This window comes from Dermacentor variabilis, chromosome 4 (assembly GCF_050947875.1).
Source record: "Dermacentor variabilis isolate Ectoservices chromosome 4, ASM5094787v1, whole genome shotgun sequence".
NCBI lineage: Eukaryota > Metazoa > Arthropoda > Arachnida > Ixodida > Ixodidae > Dermacentor > Dermacentor variabilis.
In genome coordinates, this window is record NC_134571.1 from 230,866,558 (window position 1) to 230,886,031 (window position 19,474).

At 46.5% G+C, this 19,474-nt stretch overlaps 1 protein-coding gene across 5 annotated transcripts in view; it reads right to left on the reverse strand.

Moving 5' to 3' along the window:
• arr (low-density lipoprotein receptor-related protein 6) overlaps window positions 1-19,474 on the reverse strand; it is a 466,849-nt gene that overhangs the window by 332,694 nt on the left and 114,681 nt on the right. For 4 of the 5 annotated variants that reach the window (XM_075691044.1, XM_075691043.1, XM_075691042.1 and 1 more), the window contains one exon: window positions 2,572-2,680. In XM_075691044.1, the coding sequence (XP_075547159.1) occupies window positions 2,572-2,680 (109 nt within the window). Of the gene's footprint in view, window positions 1-2,571; window positions 2,681-14,144; window positions 14,249-19,474 lie in introns of those variants that run through there. The other variant, XM_075691045.1, reaches the window with a different exon arrangement.

Sequence of the window (19,474 nt, forward strand, 5' to 3'; positions counted from 1 at the left end):
TCACGATTTTATTTTGAGGGAGCGAGTGGGCTCCTATATGTACGTTCGTGGCGTGTGTTTGTATATGTATGTGTACATACAAACTAAAGATTTCGGGAGGTTCGTTCCCCACCTGCGGCAAGTTGTTTTTTCATCCACTTTCACAGCCATTACTTTATCGTTTCTTTATTTAATTTATTAAGCCCAAGTAGTTTCCCCTATGTTGTCCTTGGTGTCAGTGTTTGTTGGCTTCTTATGATATGACTAATAAATATCGGGCCCCTCGGTTAACCCCCTTCTCATTTATTACATAACAAGGGTCTCAAATCCGGCCACATTGATGCCTCCAGGTAGCATGTGTGGGTTTATTGACCGGTTGCCTTCACCCAAAAAGATCACGTTCTCGTGATGCCTGCGGCCAAAAGGATGTTCCACGTCCGCCGCCAAGGTGAGTGGTACTGGCTAACACTGCCAGGGTATCATATCGTGATGAATTACATGTCCATGTAATTAAGCACATTTTTTTGGTGGCTTCGAATCGAAGGATTACTTATTTTACTCAGCAACACTCGATGCAATTCAATTACTGCTTGCAGTAATGAATTACACGTAACCAGTTACTTTATCGACGAGATAAGCTGTAGGAGGTGCCGCAACCTCGAGCACTTGAATTTGTCAGGTGTAGAGCACTTTCATGCCACGCAGTCGCCTTGCAGATGTGAAAGTAGAGACAGGCAGACCCGGTGTACTAAGTATTTCTTTCGTAATCTGAATGCTCCACCTCATTTTGCCAGACGACTCAAACCAGCGCTGCTATGGCTCAATAGCAATGACCCTTTTGGACGATGATGCCAGGAAACCACCCGCACGCAATTTTTGCAGTTCCTCAGTAGCACTACCAGGAGCACCTCCTCATAGCCCCAGCAACAACAAAGCGCTGCACTTCACCTCCAAGGACCCAGACCCAAGCATCGCAGCATTGGGCCTCTTAGATTTCTGGAACTCTGTCAGCCCACTGACTGCCAGACAGCAGCGGGCTAGTTCCGGTCCCGATAGGAAGTCACCTGGGCTGAGATCCCAGGACAACACGAAGCTGCCCTATGTCTGCAAAATTGGACGCCAGGACAGCTGGCAGTGGGATAAATGTAAAGAAGCTACAATGTAAATACCACAATGTGTGGGAATGACCATCTATGTACAACTTTCACCGAACACAATGCACGTAACCGGCACACATGGCTGAGAGTGCGGCGGGCTGTTCACGGCACATACAGACATAAAGCTTGAAATGCTTCGCCGCCACTCGTATGGCAATGCCTCACAAGACACAATGGTGCTTTGAACCTTAGACAGATAATGCTAGAAGTAATGCAATCCAAACGTGACCATAGCCAGTTGGCTGAACAAAGTAAAAATCCTCGAGCGCCCGCATTGCAATCCTTCAAGTCCCCACACAGATGGCGGCGAGCATCTTTTTTGGTTGTCTGCAGGTCAGAGAGCAGCCAGAGAACAGCCACCAGCAGTGCCATATCCAAGGGGCCCCTTGAGTAACCAAACTGTTGCACACGGTGATCGTGCATTACACCACTGCCCTTCCCTACAGCGAGTTTTCAGTATTGCTGCTGGTGTTTTTACAACAAAACAAGTGCAGATGACCACAGAAAATTTTGAAATTTTCTGTAACGGTCCTGATGCAACTCTTGTCGATGTAATTGACACAGCAGTTTGCTGCACCGGGTGCACGAGTCACCCTGTCGGTGACTCCAGTGTCTGCATGTCTGCTTCTACGCTCAAATAGTCGATGGCCAAGTCTGTCGCCATCTTCGTACACAGGCCGCAATCCTTCATGGGGTTGAAAATTGCATGTACACAGTACACAAGCGGCGGCCAACAAAACGTAACACGACAACACATGCCATGGAGCTGACATTTACATGAAAGAAAGAAGACTAGCGGAAAAGCAAAAGCGACGCCTTTATTCATGGTGATGCTTTGATTTGCTTTGTAGCAGACCAAAAAACATAAAATTAATGTTTGCCATCACACAACGTAGGCACTTTGTACAGCTGTATGGCTTATCAGAAGTCACATTGTAAAATCTAGCACTCGCTCAATTGGTGCTATCCGAATTGCAGTCCGAGAAACAAAATCTCTCGAAGTGATTGAAGGCCATGCATTTATGTAGTGCAAGCACCACAAGCAATCAACTTTACAGGATAGAAGCAACAACAGGAGCCAGAAACACATCATTGCTACCACATTTCACGCCACCTCAAAGACATGCAAAGCCAGGGGCATGTCGTGGCATGCCGGTTTCAGAGGCCACAACCGGAAACCACAACTACAGGCCTTTCAAATTATCACTTATAGTTTGCATTGCAAATTACAGACCTGCACAAATTCTATTATTCTCTGCAGTTTCAAATAAACCGAGATCAAATTATCAAGCACTATGGAGAGGCTGTGTAAGGCAAGACAGCGAACGCAAATGTACTCAACATTTGGGCAACCAAATAGTACATTTTCTATATGAGAATTGTATTATTCAATCACATTTATTCATAACATGCCTCCCACATGCCAGGCACTTACCGTCAAGGCAAAGGGCAGTGAAAGGGAGCCATGGATGACGACTGCCCGGTTCTCGCCGTCATAGTCCATGGATGAGATCAGTTTCAGCTTTGCATCCACCCAGTAGATCCTGCATCAACACGTCAATCAAGCCTATATAAAATGTTGTTCTTGCTAAACCACTTGCTAGGTGAAATATGCCCCTGCTTCGTTCAGAATAAATTAGAAACATGCTAATTTGCTACAACGGAATGGTAACGCCACCTGTCACTGCTAGGGCATGTTTGGTTCCTCCCTCAAGCCCCAAAGGCAAGCTGCACTCGTGCTACTAGTTTGCACCCATATATTGACAAGGGCATGCTGCAGCGGCCAATTCTTTGCTTGTTTCCCTCTTAGTGCAGAATTTGGCCATCCCTGCATGTCTTGCACATACTGCTTAATGCTAGTATTCTTAGGATACTGTGCAACTGTGTCCAGATCCAACCGTTTTCCTTTCAAGCCGACTTGTGTCACTGGGTAGGTAGTATTACTGGGTAAAGCACCGCTCTTCAATGAAGGGAAGAGCCAAAGGGGAGCTGACTGCATTACTACCAGCCTCGCACATGATGCATTTCAGCAGTGGCAATATAATGTGTCACTACATTGCTTGTCACTGTAATGTAATGTGTCACTACATTGTCACTACACTACGTCAACAGTCATCCTGTGATGGTTAGTGCTAGAATTTCTTCACTGTCATCTGTTCAGACTATATTGGAAACGTTTGTGCATTTTAACAAAACCTTTCTCACAAGTCTTCATTTAATGTTACTGCAAAATATAACATACACGCCATGCATATATATTTTCAAATTAGCATTACATGTGAAAATTTCCCAATGTAAAATACTACTGAAAACTTTCATGGTAAATTTGGGAAATTCCATGCAGTTACTTCAGAAGCCTGGAAACCAGCTAGTTGGCATTTCACTTTTGTTTTTCTCCGTGCTCAATTGCTTGTCAGCACACATAAGTAATAAGCAGGTGTTTACAAATAAGGTTACAGTAAAATTACAACCACAATGAAATTACCACTCACAAAAAACACTGTCAAGAAGACAAAATAATAATTAACCTCATTACACTAAGCTTCCTTACAGAGATTCATCTGTGTTCATTGCCTAAACTGAAAGTCTAGCAAGCTTCCTTAGAAGGAAAGGTTAGCTTTAGAAGTCTCAAAGCATGCTCCAGAGAACGAAATACGAATGTATTTCTTGGAGCTTCAGTCGAAGTACTGCTGCTCTGAATACTAAACTGACGCATCATAGTCACATGCCAGTGTATCTTACGCAGCAATCGGTCCATCGTTCTTTGAGTCAGATATTTTACATCAGGAAATTACTATATCCGCGGATGAGGCGTATGCAGTATGGTCCGGTGTCCAACACATCAAGAAAAAGATACAAAAAGCTGCTATATTCAGTGACTCATTAAGCGTCGTGAGATCTATAAAGTCCTTCACTAAAGATAATACTTACTTCAGTGCACAATGTATATATCTAACCAGCAAGTCACAATATGCTGGGTACCTGGCCATAGAGGTATTGAGGAGAACATGCTTGCAGACAAAATCGCTGCATCAATGGCCATTAAAGCCACCAACATCTCTGTAGCTGTCCCTGCCATGGACTTGAAACTTCTCTGGTGGAAAAAGTTTAGGAGCTATTGGCAACACTTATGGGACACTGAAACATCCAATTTTCCTGCGATAACCCTCTTAGGGTTGCAGTATGTATGAATAAATAAATAAAATAAATAAGCTGCATGCCACTAAGCCACAGTAGGAGAACTCGCCACCCATAACAAAAATAAGACGAACCAAGGTTACCATCTGTCAACTGAGAATCAGCCACACATATGGTACACACTCGTACTTGCTGAATGGCGATGAGCCACCTTCCTGTGGTAAAAGTGGTGATTAACTGACGTTCCTGCAGGTGTTGCTGGAATGCTGTGAAAGAGAGGCTCATAGGAAGGAAAACTTCCGTTTACCATACCATCAACACATCCAGCAATGTTCCTTAGCCACAACCCACCCTTTGATGTTAAATTAACCTTAGCTTTTTTAAAGGATGCACATATACTGCAGGTTATACACCCAAGTGACCCATAGCACAGCCTCTTATCAGAGGCTTTTGTTGCGAAAATTGTACTTGGAGCATGTGCCTCCCAGTTCTTGCGTTCAAGGACCCGGGTAAGGCTTTAGTGCCATTGCCATACTTCTACATTTTTATCTTTTGATTACTTTGCAACGTATATTCTATGGTCATAGTAGGCATTGTCATGTTTTTAGAACATATATATTTCATGCACTTACACTGATTAGTGACTGATTTTAGGCCCCTTTACAGCCATGGTACATCCTAGAACTCATTGTGTCATCTGTTTGGCACTTCTTGACCAGAACTGGCCCGTGTGCCATTAAAACCCAAGAATCATCATCATAATCCTTTATTTGCCCTGAAGGGCCCCTCCCCTGATGGGGCAGGGTAGTAAGAAATGGTAACCACAGGTCACAAAGGTAAATCACATGAATACGGATCGCAAAAACAGGTAAACAAAGTAAACACATGAAAATGAAAAAGCCGATAAACACGAAAAGAGCTTGCTACTGGGGCTGTGGACCAATACTGGTATACTAATAACTGTTTAAATTTTACAGAATTTATTTCATTGACAATACCGTCAAGAAGTACATTTCAATCTGATATGGCAGTCAGTAGAAAAAATTTATTGAAAGCGTTAGTTGACCCATGAATGCTTTGAACACTGTGGCAATTATAAACCAACGTCATGATGATTCCATGGGCGGCAGAATTAGGCTCTCACTTAGGAAAATTATAGTATAGCTTATAAAAAAGGCAGACTTGCTATTTTAAGACAGGATGCCAGAGGGGTTAGACCAGTAGAAGTTTTGATCTTAGTAACACTCAGCCAAGAATCACATCTGGATGTTATAAAATGAGCAGCTTGATCTTGTATTGCTTCTAATGCCTGGATTAGATACTTATGATGGGGGTTCCAGATAGGTGATGCATATTCAAGTTTTGTATGCGATTAGTCTAACCGTGGGCTAGCCAGGTTAGCCAGGAATCTGTGTTCTAAAGCCAAAACCGGAGGTCTTGACCATTAAAAAATATCTGTAGCGAGACCCAAGTAATTTGCAAATGGTTACATTTTGCACTGCGAGTCTGTCTCTCTCACATGCAGAGACAAAGCAGCACTTTTTTTGTTTTAGAGATTTACCTTTTGCGACAAGCTCTCTCACGTTTTCACAACTGCCAGTGAAATCCGTGTCTTGGAGAGTAAAGAGCAAAAACTCCACTGGGGCACAATTTATTTTTGCAACAATTTTGCTGTTGCCGACTTTGCCTGCTTCAGAAACTTCTCCATCTATAGTCGGATACAACTTTAGAAAAAAGGGGGCGTTTACTCCTCCGAGACAGATGCACACGAGCATCCACCAATGGGCGCGCACCCTGGACCGACGTCATGCGCTGGACAGCCGGTGACCCCGCCGTCGGAGAAGATGGCCTCCCGGGCAACGCCCGGGCTTCGAACTGGGCCAAGTCGCATCTGCTGTGCGCGTTAACGCCTCGTGACAGTGAATTCCCAAACTGTTTGTGATTGTCTATCATGCCAGAAATATTATTGCGAGCTTACGATGCGGCATTTGTGCAACGTGTGTTTATTCAAAGCCATGATCTGGCAAAGAAACATTGCAGCGAGCATCGCTGATGCTGCGCTACGCTCTGCCTGAAAACAGGATCCCACGGCGACCGCTGCAAACACACATCCTGCCTGTTTGTTCCATGTCTTTTTTATTTCGCTCCCGAGTGAAGTTACAACAAGTTTGCCAAAATCTCGTGCCTACTGTCAGCGGCAGGTATGTTCGTGTACTGTGTCACTGCATTTCTCGTCGGACGGGGTGAAGTGATGGAGCAAAAGAATTCTCAGGAGAAATGAGAAAAGCGTGCGCACATGAAACAAACCTACGAGCGTCTCAACAGAAAATATTTGCAAAGGAAGCCTCCAACGCAAAGATTTGTCGCCGTCAACTTAGTGTGAACGATCGTTGTCAGCAGTGAGATAGCCGAGTGTCTCACGGCGGTGTTCGAGCGTTGTGTAGCACAATTGATTGCTTTCCACCAGTGCTCACCGCGCCTGCAAGCTGTAGAATGCGTGCTGTGGCACAGTCATGCATAAGCTGTGTTGCCAGCGCACAATATGGTTTCCCACAACATAGCTTTGCGCTGCTTTTCGATTCCCGTGATATATCGCAATTAAAAATTCCCAAGACAGAGAACGGTTAAAAAAAAACATACAAGAAGGTAGGCCCAGCAGCTTGTGAAACCGCTTCTACAATACCTCTACCTGCATCTGTTTGTAAATGTGTGTATGTTTTCTTGCGTTTGTCAATTTTTTTTTATTTCCCACATTTCTTTATATTGGAGTTTTTCTTAGTTTTCGCGTTTGTGTGTGAATAAGTACCTGCTTCCATGCGTGTTTGCACTTACTCTTATTTCTGTCCTTTTATTTTATATTAGAATTTGTTTTTGCTAGTTTTCTTTCCGCAAAGTCTTTGCACATTTTCATTAACTTATCTTATTCAAAGCACTAACTCCTGTACACTGGAGGGCTGGCCTCTACCATCCCAGTAATACCTTTCTCACTGGTCTACCTCGTCTTCTCAATCTGCCTACTCGCTGTATTTTCTGTCCTTGCTTCTTGTGTTGTTGCTGCAATGTGATTAACCAACTTGCTCAAAACTAATTTTGATCGCCTATGAAAACAGAAAGGTTTAGAGATACATTGTCTTAAAAGCGTCATGTGGGTTGCACAATAACTTTGCCTCTTACCTCTGTTCATGTTTATGCATCAGTGCACGTAGCAGCTTGCCAGAAGTGCACATGAAAGGCTGCATATTGCGAAACAACACCTTGCTATGCTGTTGCATTTTTTATGGATTCAGTCTTAGTTAACAGACGGTTTCGCTGCCCATCACATATGATGGTAAAAATTTTCAACACGAATAATATTGTGCAGTGGGGTGTCATTTCCTGTCTGACACTTTCATCGTTACAAAGACATATTTCAGTGAATGGAGCCCAGCAAAGCAGTGCACTGAGAGCTTTTGCAACTTTCACCATTTATTACTTCACAAATGTCATTGTCTGAACCTGGCCGTCGATCGCTATGCCGATGGCTTGTGAATTAAATAATTGCCTCAATAAAACACATTCAACTTCACTCACAAACAATGCTAGCAGAGCTATTCAGGGTGAATAATTGTGCTTACATTGGTGTTACTTGCCTGGTCAGATAAACAAATACAACAATGGCTGCAGCACGACTGTGATTTGATGTGCAGACTGCAAACGGTGCCTTTCAAGCGTGCCCTCAACTACTGCTATTAATAGTTGCCCGAATGAGTATTTTGGGTCTAACGAAGCTAATGATGTTTGATAATTGTTCTCTTATTTGCATGACTTGCCTGGGTCAGGTAACCAAAATAAAGAAGGCGACAATCATGAATGTGCTTTTGCATGCAAACTGCTAAAAGTGGCAGTCAATTTCGTGTTGACTACTGCTGTTTGCCTTTGAAGTGCAGAGGCTAAAGGTGCCTTTCAAGCGTGCCCCGACTACTGTTATTTCATCACAGGGCCTGTGATGCTCATAGGTGGCTGTACAATAGAGTATTTTGGGCCTTCTGACATTGGCATTATTCATATCAACAGGCTGGAAAAAACAGTAGGTGCCGCACAACTGCACGCAACGCACAATGTGCCTTGGCGTGCAGCCTGCTAAGGGTGGCTGTTAATTTCACGTTGACTACTGCTTTTTCGTGTGAAGCTGGACAGTGGCTGCCCGAATGAGCATTTTGGGCCCCACACAGTTATTCAGGGTAAATAACTGTATTTGAATTCAGATTTTTCCAGCATTTCAGCACGTTTCCATGCCGATACTTATATTGAGCATGATCTGTGCAGGACGTTGCTTTTTCAGAATTGGACTTCCATTAAAAGGAATATGTCACCAAATGAACTACTTTTTATTGGAGAGGTCACGGGAGAATGCTTGGCTGCCATGCTGCTTAGCTGCCATGCTGCTTAGCTGCTGTGCTTGACACACAGTACATAGTTTCAGTGATGGGGGATCCATTGTTGCGTGTGTCGAGGTATGTGTGGCCGGCAGGAAATCTGGACCCTACTTCACACAGAGTCAGAGAAAAGGAGAGCTTTCTCGGCGAAGAATTCTTTATACAATGTTTACATGTTGTCATCGTTATCAGGAGAGAGACCAACAGAGCAGCTGCAAGCTGCTTAAATAACACCCCTCAGTCCCCAGATTCCCCAGACAGTCCCTAAGGACGAAACAAAGTCGAGAGAGAGAGAGGGTCCAGGCAGCCTGCCTTGTCCTAAGGTCACTCTCGGTGGCTGGCGCTTCCTCGAACCGCGCTGCGGCGTCGGGCTGATCTGGCGGTGGGTCAGAATGGTGCGCCGGGTAAGTTTTATGGCTCGCATAGGACAGAGGGAACCAACTGCAAGGCACGGGGTCGAAACACAGCCCTCCTTTGGAAACCGTCTCAAACACAGCGGGAGTCGTTTGTGGTGGTGCGGGCGCCACCGGACAAAGGAGGGGGGGGGTTGCATTGCTGCTGGCACGGGGAGGGGCCGAATAGCAGTCCGTGATCAGGTGGCCGCTTCCGTCGCGGATGCCGTGCAGCCGCGAGAAAACCCGAGCCGTGCACGTAGTCGTCTGCCGACCGAAGCAGGCACCATGCGGGGATGAATGCTGCCTCCACGGTCGACACACCATAGCACTTGCCTTACGTCAGGCAAATCCCATGGCACAAACATAACACCATATACGCTTCGAGAACTCGTCAGTGATCTTCTCGACCGTCGGTATCTCGTTGCGGTGAAAGAAATCGTGCACACGACCTCGGCGCGCACAACATGTCATACTTCGTGCTGCGTCTTTTTTTCTCCGCATTTCGTGGGCGCTTTCGCGAGGGCGTCGACAGTTTGCCACCCGAAATATACGAAGCTGCGACCTCCCTCCTCACCTTTAAGACTGTGCTTTCGTTGACACCGAGCATCTTGAGTTTGTAATGGTTGCGATAAATGCATTGTTTTATATAAGTACTTGTTCAATAGCAACTGATTCATTTGAAGCTCGGAACAGGAGTAGAAAATGTGCCATGTACGTTTAAACAAGCGCAAAGGCCATGCAGAGCTGCTCTTTCTACTTTTGTCACTTCCAATGAAGCTAAAGAGCAGACGATGGGCAGCGTTGTGGAAGGCACTGGATTATTTTTCTGTCGCGACCCGGCATGTGCTGTAGCACAGGAGAGCTCTACTAAACCAGTCATCAAAATACAAAAGTCTTTATTTATACCGAGAATTGCATGTTTCAGATGCACAATTTTTTTAGCGGAATTATTTTAGTCGCGGAGGCAATCAGACGTCGCACTTCGGTCATCTGGGCGGGGCCTCCCCTTTTTTCTAAATTTGTATCTGACTATAGGATTGCTCAAAGCAAGTACCATTCTGGTGCCCCTTGACCATCACCAGACTTTCGAGTGTTTTCTCTTACACAGATGAACGAAACTCCATTCGAGTTTTTTTCACAGTGCTGAATATTCTCTCGCATTCAGCACTGCTGTGGGGAATGGAGAGAATACCCAGCATAACCACTGAAATTCTGTAGAACCTGAGCGATCCATCAACACTTCGAGCGCTTCCTAATTGCGACCGCTGCACGTCATACCTTGGCTCATTCAATATGTCGGCTGGAACCTGCTATGCTTGCAAGTTGGCAAACTCGACTTCTTCTTCTCTTGATTTGCCACTCTGCTGGGGTAGGATAGCAGGGAACACCATAATAAAATGATGTTCGCTGTTGAATGAAGCAGTTTCCAGAGCTTGTACTTGAGCAACTTCAGCCATTTACCTCTTCTAGTTAGGAATTTGTGGCGAAAGTAATCGCACGCTGCCGTTGTAATCGCACGCTGCCCCGGCGCAAGGTACCAGAGTGTAGTTTTACTACAATTTCATTTTTTTTTTGCAAATAAAATGTTTTCCGTAAAATTTAAAGCAAGATTTGTAAAATCATAAGACTGCTCGAAATTCGTAGATTTTACAGAAAATTCGGAAAAGTTGGCAGGTATGGAGAATAGTTGCACATGCAGTGGGAATTATGAAGCTTCATATTTTCCCGCATGCCAGAAAAACAAGGAGAGCAGATGCCTTTTCCTGCTCTTGCTGTGCGGACCAACAGAGTTTTCTCGCAGTGGCACAACCCTCTTGCAAACCAGTTGCAAACATAATGGTCATGTAGCTGCAGAAGCCCGCGCCCATTGGACCTAGCAAAGGACAAGGCAGGGTGGTTGAAATCGATGCAGCCGGCAAATGCCAATAAAGGAAGAAGTCTGCGAGCCACAACGAAAAAAGGACCTCAGGTAAACAGCTTTTGTCGCACCCTACCATTGCTCACCCCAGGATTGACCTTGGCACACGTTGCGGTCCAAACTAGCCTGCTTCCACGTGAATCCTCTAGAGCAATAAGCATTGTTAAGCTTGTTATTCTACCTTGTGCTGTAGTGTTTCTGCTTGTGCTGGTACTGCCGAAGCCCAGCCGTACAAGGCGAGCAAAAGGGAGCCTAAGCCTTCTAATGTTATGATTGGCCAGCATGAGAAAGTGACCTTCCGGCCTCTCATGCCCTACTGCGACAAATCGCTTCGTGAAGCTAACAATATGTCCCCTCGGACAGACCAGCGGCAACACCAACGCAAGACACGTTTGGCAAATAGAATGTTGATGGATGCCACACTGCCGCCGACCCCGACGCCGGGACCATGAAAATCCAGGAAAAGGGTGTTCTATGCTGCTTCCTCACAGCCACTGCTAGCAGCCAAGGCCGTTTGACAGACGCATCAGCTAATTGCTGGGCCATCCCAGGAACCAAGACGCACCAATTAAGTCAAGCGTAAGAACTTATCTACGAGCACCCCCCTTCCCCTCCTCTTTTATTTTTCCGGGGCAGTGACCCGGGTGCCCTTGTACGAGGACGAGTCAAATGAAAGTGAGCCAAACAATCCCGTGCAATAATGCTTCTGTTCATTATGTGTGATGCATGCACATAGCAAACAGGCATCTCTCATTTACAAAAGTGACATGCAGATGTGAGGATAAAGATTCTTTAATTCTCTCATACACTGGGTTGAACATGGTTGCATGACATAATGGACACTCCAAAAGTTGAACAGCTTGGTGTCATGAGGTTTTTGACTGCTGAAGGTCTTTCCTAAAGAGAATTTAGTCACCGTATGGCTGCCGTGTACATTGAACACTGCATTTCATTGGCCACTGGGAAGCGTTGGAGTAAACGGTTAAAAAAAAGGGCATGAAAGTTGCAAAGATGATTCAAGACCGGGTCAAGGCCACCATGCAATCACCCCCAACGCAATTGCACAGGTTGATGAGCTGATTAGACAATAACGGAGGATAAGCATCGATGAACTGAGAGAGCGTGTGAACATCAGTGTGAACGCCATAATTCCTTAACATCTCGGTTATCGGCTCTTGTGTGCGCAATGGATGCCCAAGATTTTGAAGCACCGCCAAAAGATGGAGAAGTTCGGCATTGCCTTGACTCATATGATCCGGTATCACAATGAGGGTGACAACTTCTTGTCTGCAATTGGGATTGGGAAGGAACCATGGTGCCACTACTACGAGCCTGAAACACAACAGCAAAGCTTCCAGTGGAAACATTTGAATTCACCGCCCCCAAAGAAAGCAAAGGCCGTCATTTCTGACGGAATGGTGTTGTTATTTTTTTTTTTCCATTGTCAGGAGCCTATACAGATAAAATTTGCTAAACCTAGAGAGACTATCAATCTTTTCCGATACTTTGAAACGGCGGATCAGCTGCATGTCGCAATCAAGAATAAAGGACGTGGAAAATTGACCAATGTGGTCATCCTTCTCCACGACAACGCCCGTGCCCACGTTGCCGATGTGGTTAATACAAAACTGGCAAAGTTCAACTAGGAAACGCTGCAACCTCTGCCATACAGCCTAGACCTGTCGCCTTGCGACTTCCTCATTTTGGGGCAAATGAAAATACAGCTCAAGGGAACCAGATTCATGTCAGACGATGATGTGAAAGGGTCAATTACAGACTTTTTGAAGCAGCAACCCAAGGAGTTTTACGAGACGGGAATCACGCAACTTGTTAGTCAGTGGGACAAATGTCTAAATGCTCACTGCAAGAGACTACTTTTAAATAATGTACCCCGTTTGTCATATATTCGCATTGGCCCACTTTCATTTGAGTTGCCCTCGTATATTTTGCAGAACTCCTGCTTTTCATATGTGCTGTCTGTTGTGACTATAATTTCGGTGCAATTACTCACATACACGACTGGTGACAGCTGCTCCTGAGCAATGCATTTCAACAAATGACAGTGTCATTGAGATTTTTCACTGGCCGTTGCGTGTGCAAGAATTTAAACAACGTTCTTGAACGACAAAGTTTCACTAACATATTTGTCCTCAACTTGTTCATATAATGGCCTTTACATTTTTCATATCAGTGGCATGCACTGGCTTGCTTGTTTCGAACTGATATATTTTATAAGTTCGTGTGATATTTGCTTATTAAATAGACAAGAAAACATGGAGGCATTGATATCGGTTATTTCGGGCGCAATTTTTGGGGCATACGAGTATATCCTCTTAAAAACAATACATATTTTACTTGTCCTGACAGTGTGTAGCATTGAAGAATTCGTTTGCAGCATTTTTTGACAATGGCCATGAAGTTATTATTCATGTATTTGAAACCTCGACAAATTCTATTAGGAGGCGGCAGACCTGCAACTTGAGCCCGCCCCCCAGCCCACCCCCCCACCCCCCGAACGAAATTTTTGGCTACGCCACTGCCTGAGGAGCTGAAAAAGTCCACTTGAATCCTTACTGTCCTCTCCAGATGCCTAGGCCAAGGGAATCTGCTGCCACACGTTCATCCAGTTAGAGCGTCCAACATCTCCAAAGGATTCACCTTGAGAGTGAGGGTGCACACAATCACTCCAGCATGTTTGTTCACTGAACACAAGTGGAGAAATACTCCCTTAGAAATGTGAAGATACAATGAAATATACAAATGCAAAGAAACAGCTTGATAAAGGGCAAAAAAATGTCACTGGCAACAAAATTCACTGTACATATATACAAAACCTCGCGATGAGATATTTAAATATACGTAAAAGTCTCCCTACGTATCTAACAAAAGGTCACGGTATATAATGCATCAAACAAGGCAAATAAACGTTGTGCAATCACAGATTTACAGATCACAGAACAAAGCCCCCCCCCCCCTCTCCACCCACTCCCCCCAATGTATCGTGTGCGACGGAAGACACCACGCTTCCTCCTCGCTTTTCTCTCTTGCGCACACAAGACTGAGCCACCATCGTCGGTACACCCATGCCACGCCCCCCACCCCCCTTCACTCACACATACAGCATGCGGCAGCACGCGCTCACGTTGTTATCTCCTTTGGACTTTATATGGAACATGAGGGCAATGGCAACAGCAGGAATGCGTCTGGACTGTCCATATAATTGCTATTGCAACAGTATAATAAATATCCAGCAACTGAAGCGTCCCGTGGCCCATTATTTTCTGCAAAAGAAGAAGTAACAAAATCGAACTTTCACCATGCGACAATTCGCTGCGCCACAACAATTTATTTTTTGTGTGTGTGTGTGTGTGGGGCAGGGACACCGAAATAAAAACACAAAGGAAAGCATGTTGGCCACAATCAAATGCCTACTTTGGGCACCTAATGTGGCTACCTAATGAACATAGAAGAAAACGTGAGATGGTCGGTCTACAGAGAACCATACGCATACTGCTCGGTATCCTACACCGGCGAGACAAGACCTTCCGTAAAGTATGCACTAAAGCGAACGTGTTGAAATACGTCGAATCCCCACAGTGATGACGGCGAGCGACCATTTTTTTTTTTTTTTTTTTTTTTCTCGTCTGTTAGCGAGAAGGTGTCCAAAACTCTGCCACGCCAAGACCCACTCTGCCAGAGAAAAACGAACACGCACCGAAGTGCACCGCATGATGGTCGGGGCAACACGAGAAAAACACATGTGCCCTGGCTGGCTCTGGCAGCCCATGGGTAACGGGAACAAGAAATCTGAGGAGGCTCAATGTGTCCTCGCGAATAAAAGTAAAAGTACAAAAATAAATAAGAACGTAGTTACCTTTGCTGGCTTTAGTGTCTTGACATGGATGCTTTGGCACAGATGAAAAAAAATGATATTTTTTTCTGTGATATGACGGCGCAAATGAACCACCACAATGCTTCGTCTCATCGGGCCTCGCTGCGTGCTTTGTCAACATGTCTGATAGTGTGTTGATCTGGCTTGTCTCGTATGTTCCAATGTATGAGTTTAGAAAAGTCAATGCATCTTTGAAGTCAAATGTTTATAACAAAATTAAACCCACAGGTTCCAGAATTGAAAATCTAAAGCACAACTTTTGAAATGTCAATAGACCTTTTGCATAAAAAGTTTATGAGAACTTCATATCCATAAAGTTTCGGAATTGAAATCCATGCGCTCCATAGATACCACGGCCTCCGCGAGATGCTGCGATGAGCCCGCTCGGCATCAAAACACCCTTGAACTTTGTGCTCGAATGGGGCTCCTTGCATTATGCGACTCTCGGTGCATGGGCGTTGCCGCGAAATCCGGCCCGAGTTCGCAATGTACACGCCGAGATGTCGTTTTAAGAGTGAAAAAGACATTCTAGGCAAAATCCAGAATGATTTCCGGCACCGGGAGTTGTTTTCGTCGCTGCTGCAGGGACAGTATGAAAAAATTTCGGGAGGGGCTGAAGCCCATTAAGCCCCTCCCCCCCTCCCCCCTGCCTACGCCTGTCCTCAGGGGTTCTTCAATGCAGTCATACTACACTGTTGAGACATAACATTCTCTACTCCTCATGCAGATATTGTAAATAAACCGAGTGCTCATTATTCTCGATGAGAACCTGTTTCTCCCTTCAACAACTTCCTCAGCATGGATGAGTCAGACGACGGCATGGGCCAGCTACCCCTTTTGACATGCCCAACTCCGACACTTACAACACAGAAAGGCAGGTTGAGAGAACCCTAGACTACAACTGGTGCCCAACCTGAATTCTCATTTGCAGATGCAATTGAGCAGTCGGCTCCCACAACACAATGACAAGCTTGCGGTACGAATTTAGCGACCTCATGGCGTAAGCTAATATTTACAGTCAGGCCAGGAAAAACTTGTAAGTTGGATCAGGCATGGCACACGCAAATGTGGGCCATGAAAACACATACTGCACTACTCCTCCAGCAGCCAGTGAGGCTTTGAATAGGCCGGAATGCTTCGCGGCAGGCACTTTGCACTCCCTACAAATTTACGAGTGCCAGACCCCGCGCACCCTGCCAACATGCCAGCATACCTTGGCAGGTAACCAAGCCTCCTTAGCTCCACAGTCGGGGACGTCAACACACTGGATTATGGCAACATTTCCCAGAGGACCATTTTGAACAGCGAAGTACCTGTCACTGCCGCACGCACTTCCAAAACATCGGAAAATTTCAGTGTACACTACCCGAGGCTCGCCTCAGACGAAGTTGTGCCAGCATAAACTGGACGTGCTGCCGTCGCAGTCGCACCCGCCACTTTAAGCGCGCACTCCGTCTGGCCAAACAGCACGATTCAGCTCTCCCAAGTGCAGCGGGATCGCCACGCATCATGGAGCCTTACAGTAACCAGGGCGGGTATTTTGTAAGAGTCCACCTAGTGGACTGTGCATTTCGGCCACTGCTGATTGGATGCAGCAGTACGAGCGAGGAGTATACGAGAGGCCCTAGCCAATCAGCAGCTACCGAAATGGACAGTGCACCCAGTGGACATGTTCATTTCGTCAGCTGCTGAAGCGCTGATTGGCTGTGGCACCTGGTTGTTGCAGACGCGCAGCCCAGCCAATCAGGCCTTCAACAGCAGAAAATAATGTTACTTCCATTTTCTGTGCTGTACCCCACCTCTGTAACAGCCTTCGGGCCAACAGTATGACTAAATAAAATATCTAAAGGTGTTTATTTGGCAGAGCTCAGAGCAGCACAACGTCGACGGGCAGGGCAGTCACAGCTTCCAAGCACGAGAGCCGTTGCTGAGCAGGAGCGCTCGACCCACTAGAGTTTAGAGCCAGAAGCGCTGAACCCACCAGCGTCTCTCTTCGCTACAATCACCCCCCGGGAGCGAGAAATGAGCCGTCCGGCGACCTAACAGCCCGTCATGATGAGCGGGTCGTAGTAACGCTTTAAACAGTCGACATGGACAATGTCTCGTCCACGGCGGCGCATGTCTGAAGATGGCTCAACTGGTTCTATGACATAGTTCACAGGAGATGCGCGTTCGAGAACACGATAATGGCCTTCATACTTAGGGACCAGTTTTGATGAGAGGCCAGGGGCAATTAAAGGGACTGAGAGCCACGTGAGCGCTCCCGGATCGAAGGTGACCGTGGCAGTGGCGTCACCGCGAGTGCTCCTCTGGCGCTCTTGATCATCGGAAGTAAAGGCCCGTGCGAGGTCGCGGCACTCTTCTGCATGTCTGACCATGGTAGAAATAGGCACGAACTCGGATGCATCCGGCCGGTATGGAAGAATGGTGTCGATGGTGTGCGAAGGGTGTTGACCATACAGCAAGAAATAGGGCGAAAATCCAGTGGTGCTCTGCGTAGCGGTATTGACGAATGGCAGAATGGCGTCCCAGTTCGTGTGGTCGGAGGCAACGTACATTGAAAGCATGTCGCCGAGCGTACGGTTGAAGCGTTCTGTGAGGCCATTCGTTTGAGGTTGGTACGCCGTAGTCGTACGATGAACAACGTGGCACTCTTTGAGAATCGCTTCAACTACTTCCGACAGGAAGACGCGTCCGCGATCGCTGAGCAGTTCTTGAGGTGGACCATGCTGCAGGATGAATCGGCGAAGCAGGAATGATGCAACATTGCGCGCTGTAGCTGCTGGGAGAGCGGCAGTTTCAGCGCATCGTGTAAGGTGATCTACTGCCACAATGGCCCAGCGGTTAACAGCCAACGTCGGGGGAAGTGGCCCATACAAATAGATGCCAATGCGCCCGAACGGCCGGGTAGGGCAGGGTAGAGGCTGCAGACCAGCTGGCGAGAGGTGGGGTGAAGATTTTCGGTGCTGGCTGTTGGGGCATGAGCGAACGAACTTTTGAATGTAGTTGTACATTCCTCGCCAGCAGTAGCGTCGTCGGAGGCACTGGTAGGTTTTGAAAAGTCCCGAATGAGCACACTGTGGATCAGAGTGGAACGATGCGCAGATTTCAGAACGCAGGCTTCGAGGTACAACTAATAATCACTGGCAGCCGTCAGAAGTGTAACTGCGTCGGTGAAGCAGGTCGTCGCGAATGGCGAAATGGCGAGCTTGACGGCGCAATGCACGAGTGGTTGGCTGCGATGACGGATCAGCAAGGCAGTCTATGATGGAGGCAATCCAGGGGTCCTTGCATTGCTCAGAAGCGATGGTCCCAATATCGACGGAAGAAACGTCAAGCTGGGATATTGTGCAGCAGGGCTTGTCGTATGGCAAGGAAGAATGTGAGAGGGCGTCAGCATCAGCATGCTGGCGTCCGTTGCGGTACAGTACGCGGATATCGTAATCCTGTAAGCGAAGCGCCTAGCGGGCAAGACGGTCTGAGGGATCCTTCAATGACGACAGCCAGCATAGTGCATGGTGGTCCGTGACGACATAAAATTGGAGACCATACAAATAGGGCCGGAACTTGGTAAGCGCCCAGATGAGCGCCAGGCATTCTTTTTCCGTGATGGTGTAATTGGTCTCGGCTTTAGTAAGCATACGGCTTGCATATGCCACAACATATTCAGGAAACCCTTCTTTGCGCTGCGCTAGGACAGCGCCGAGGCCAACACCGCTGGCATCTCTGTGTACCTCAATAGGTGCCGTTGGGTCGTAGTGGCGCGAAATGGGAGGAGACATCAGCAAACGACGGAGCTTAGTGAACGCCTCGTCGCACTCGGACGACCACGAATGGAGAGGTCCGTTGCTGCCAAGGAGCTTCGTCAGGGGCGATATGACAGCGGTGAAATTGCGAATGAAGCGCCTCAAGTAGAAACACAAACATACAAAACTGCGCAGTTCTTTGACGGATGTCGGATTAGGAAATTCAGCTACGGCACGAAGTTTGTCTGGATCGGGGAGGATTCCATCTTTTGAGACGACGTAACCTAGTATCGTGTGCTGCCGTGCTGCAAATTGGCACTTCTTTAGGTTCAGTTGGAGGCCAGCGTTTGCTAAGCGCGTCAAAACACACCGTAGGCGTTGAAGGTGCATGGTGAAGTCAGAGGCAAAAACAAAAATGTCGTCGAGATAACATAAGCACGTGTGCCACTTTAAACCGCGGAGAACTGTGTCCATCAGCGTTCAAAGGTTGCTGGCACATTACAAAGTCCAAACGGCGTGACGTTAAATTTGTATAAGCCGTCGGGAAGAAAGGGGGTTAACCGAGGGGCCCGATTTTTATTAGTAATATCATGAGAAGCCAACAAACACTGACACCAAGGACAACATAGGGGAAATTAGTTGTGCTTAATAAATGGAATGAAGAAACGATAAATAATGGAAATTAAAGTGGATGAAAAAACAACTTGCCGCAGGTGGGAACCGAACCCACAACCTTCGCATTTCGCGTGCGATGCTCTACCAATTGAGCTACCGCGGCGCTGTTTCCCCATCCACTTTGTTGGGTATTTATGTGTACTAGTAAACCCTGGGAGT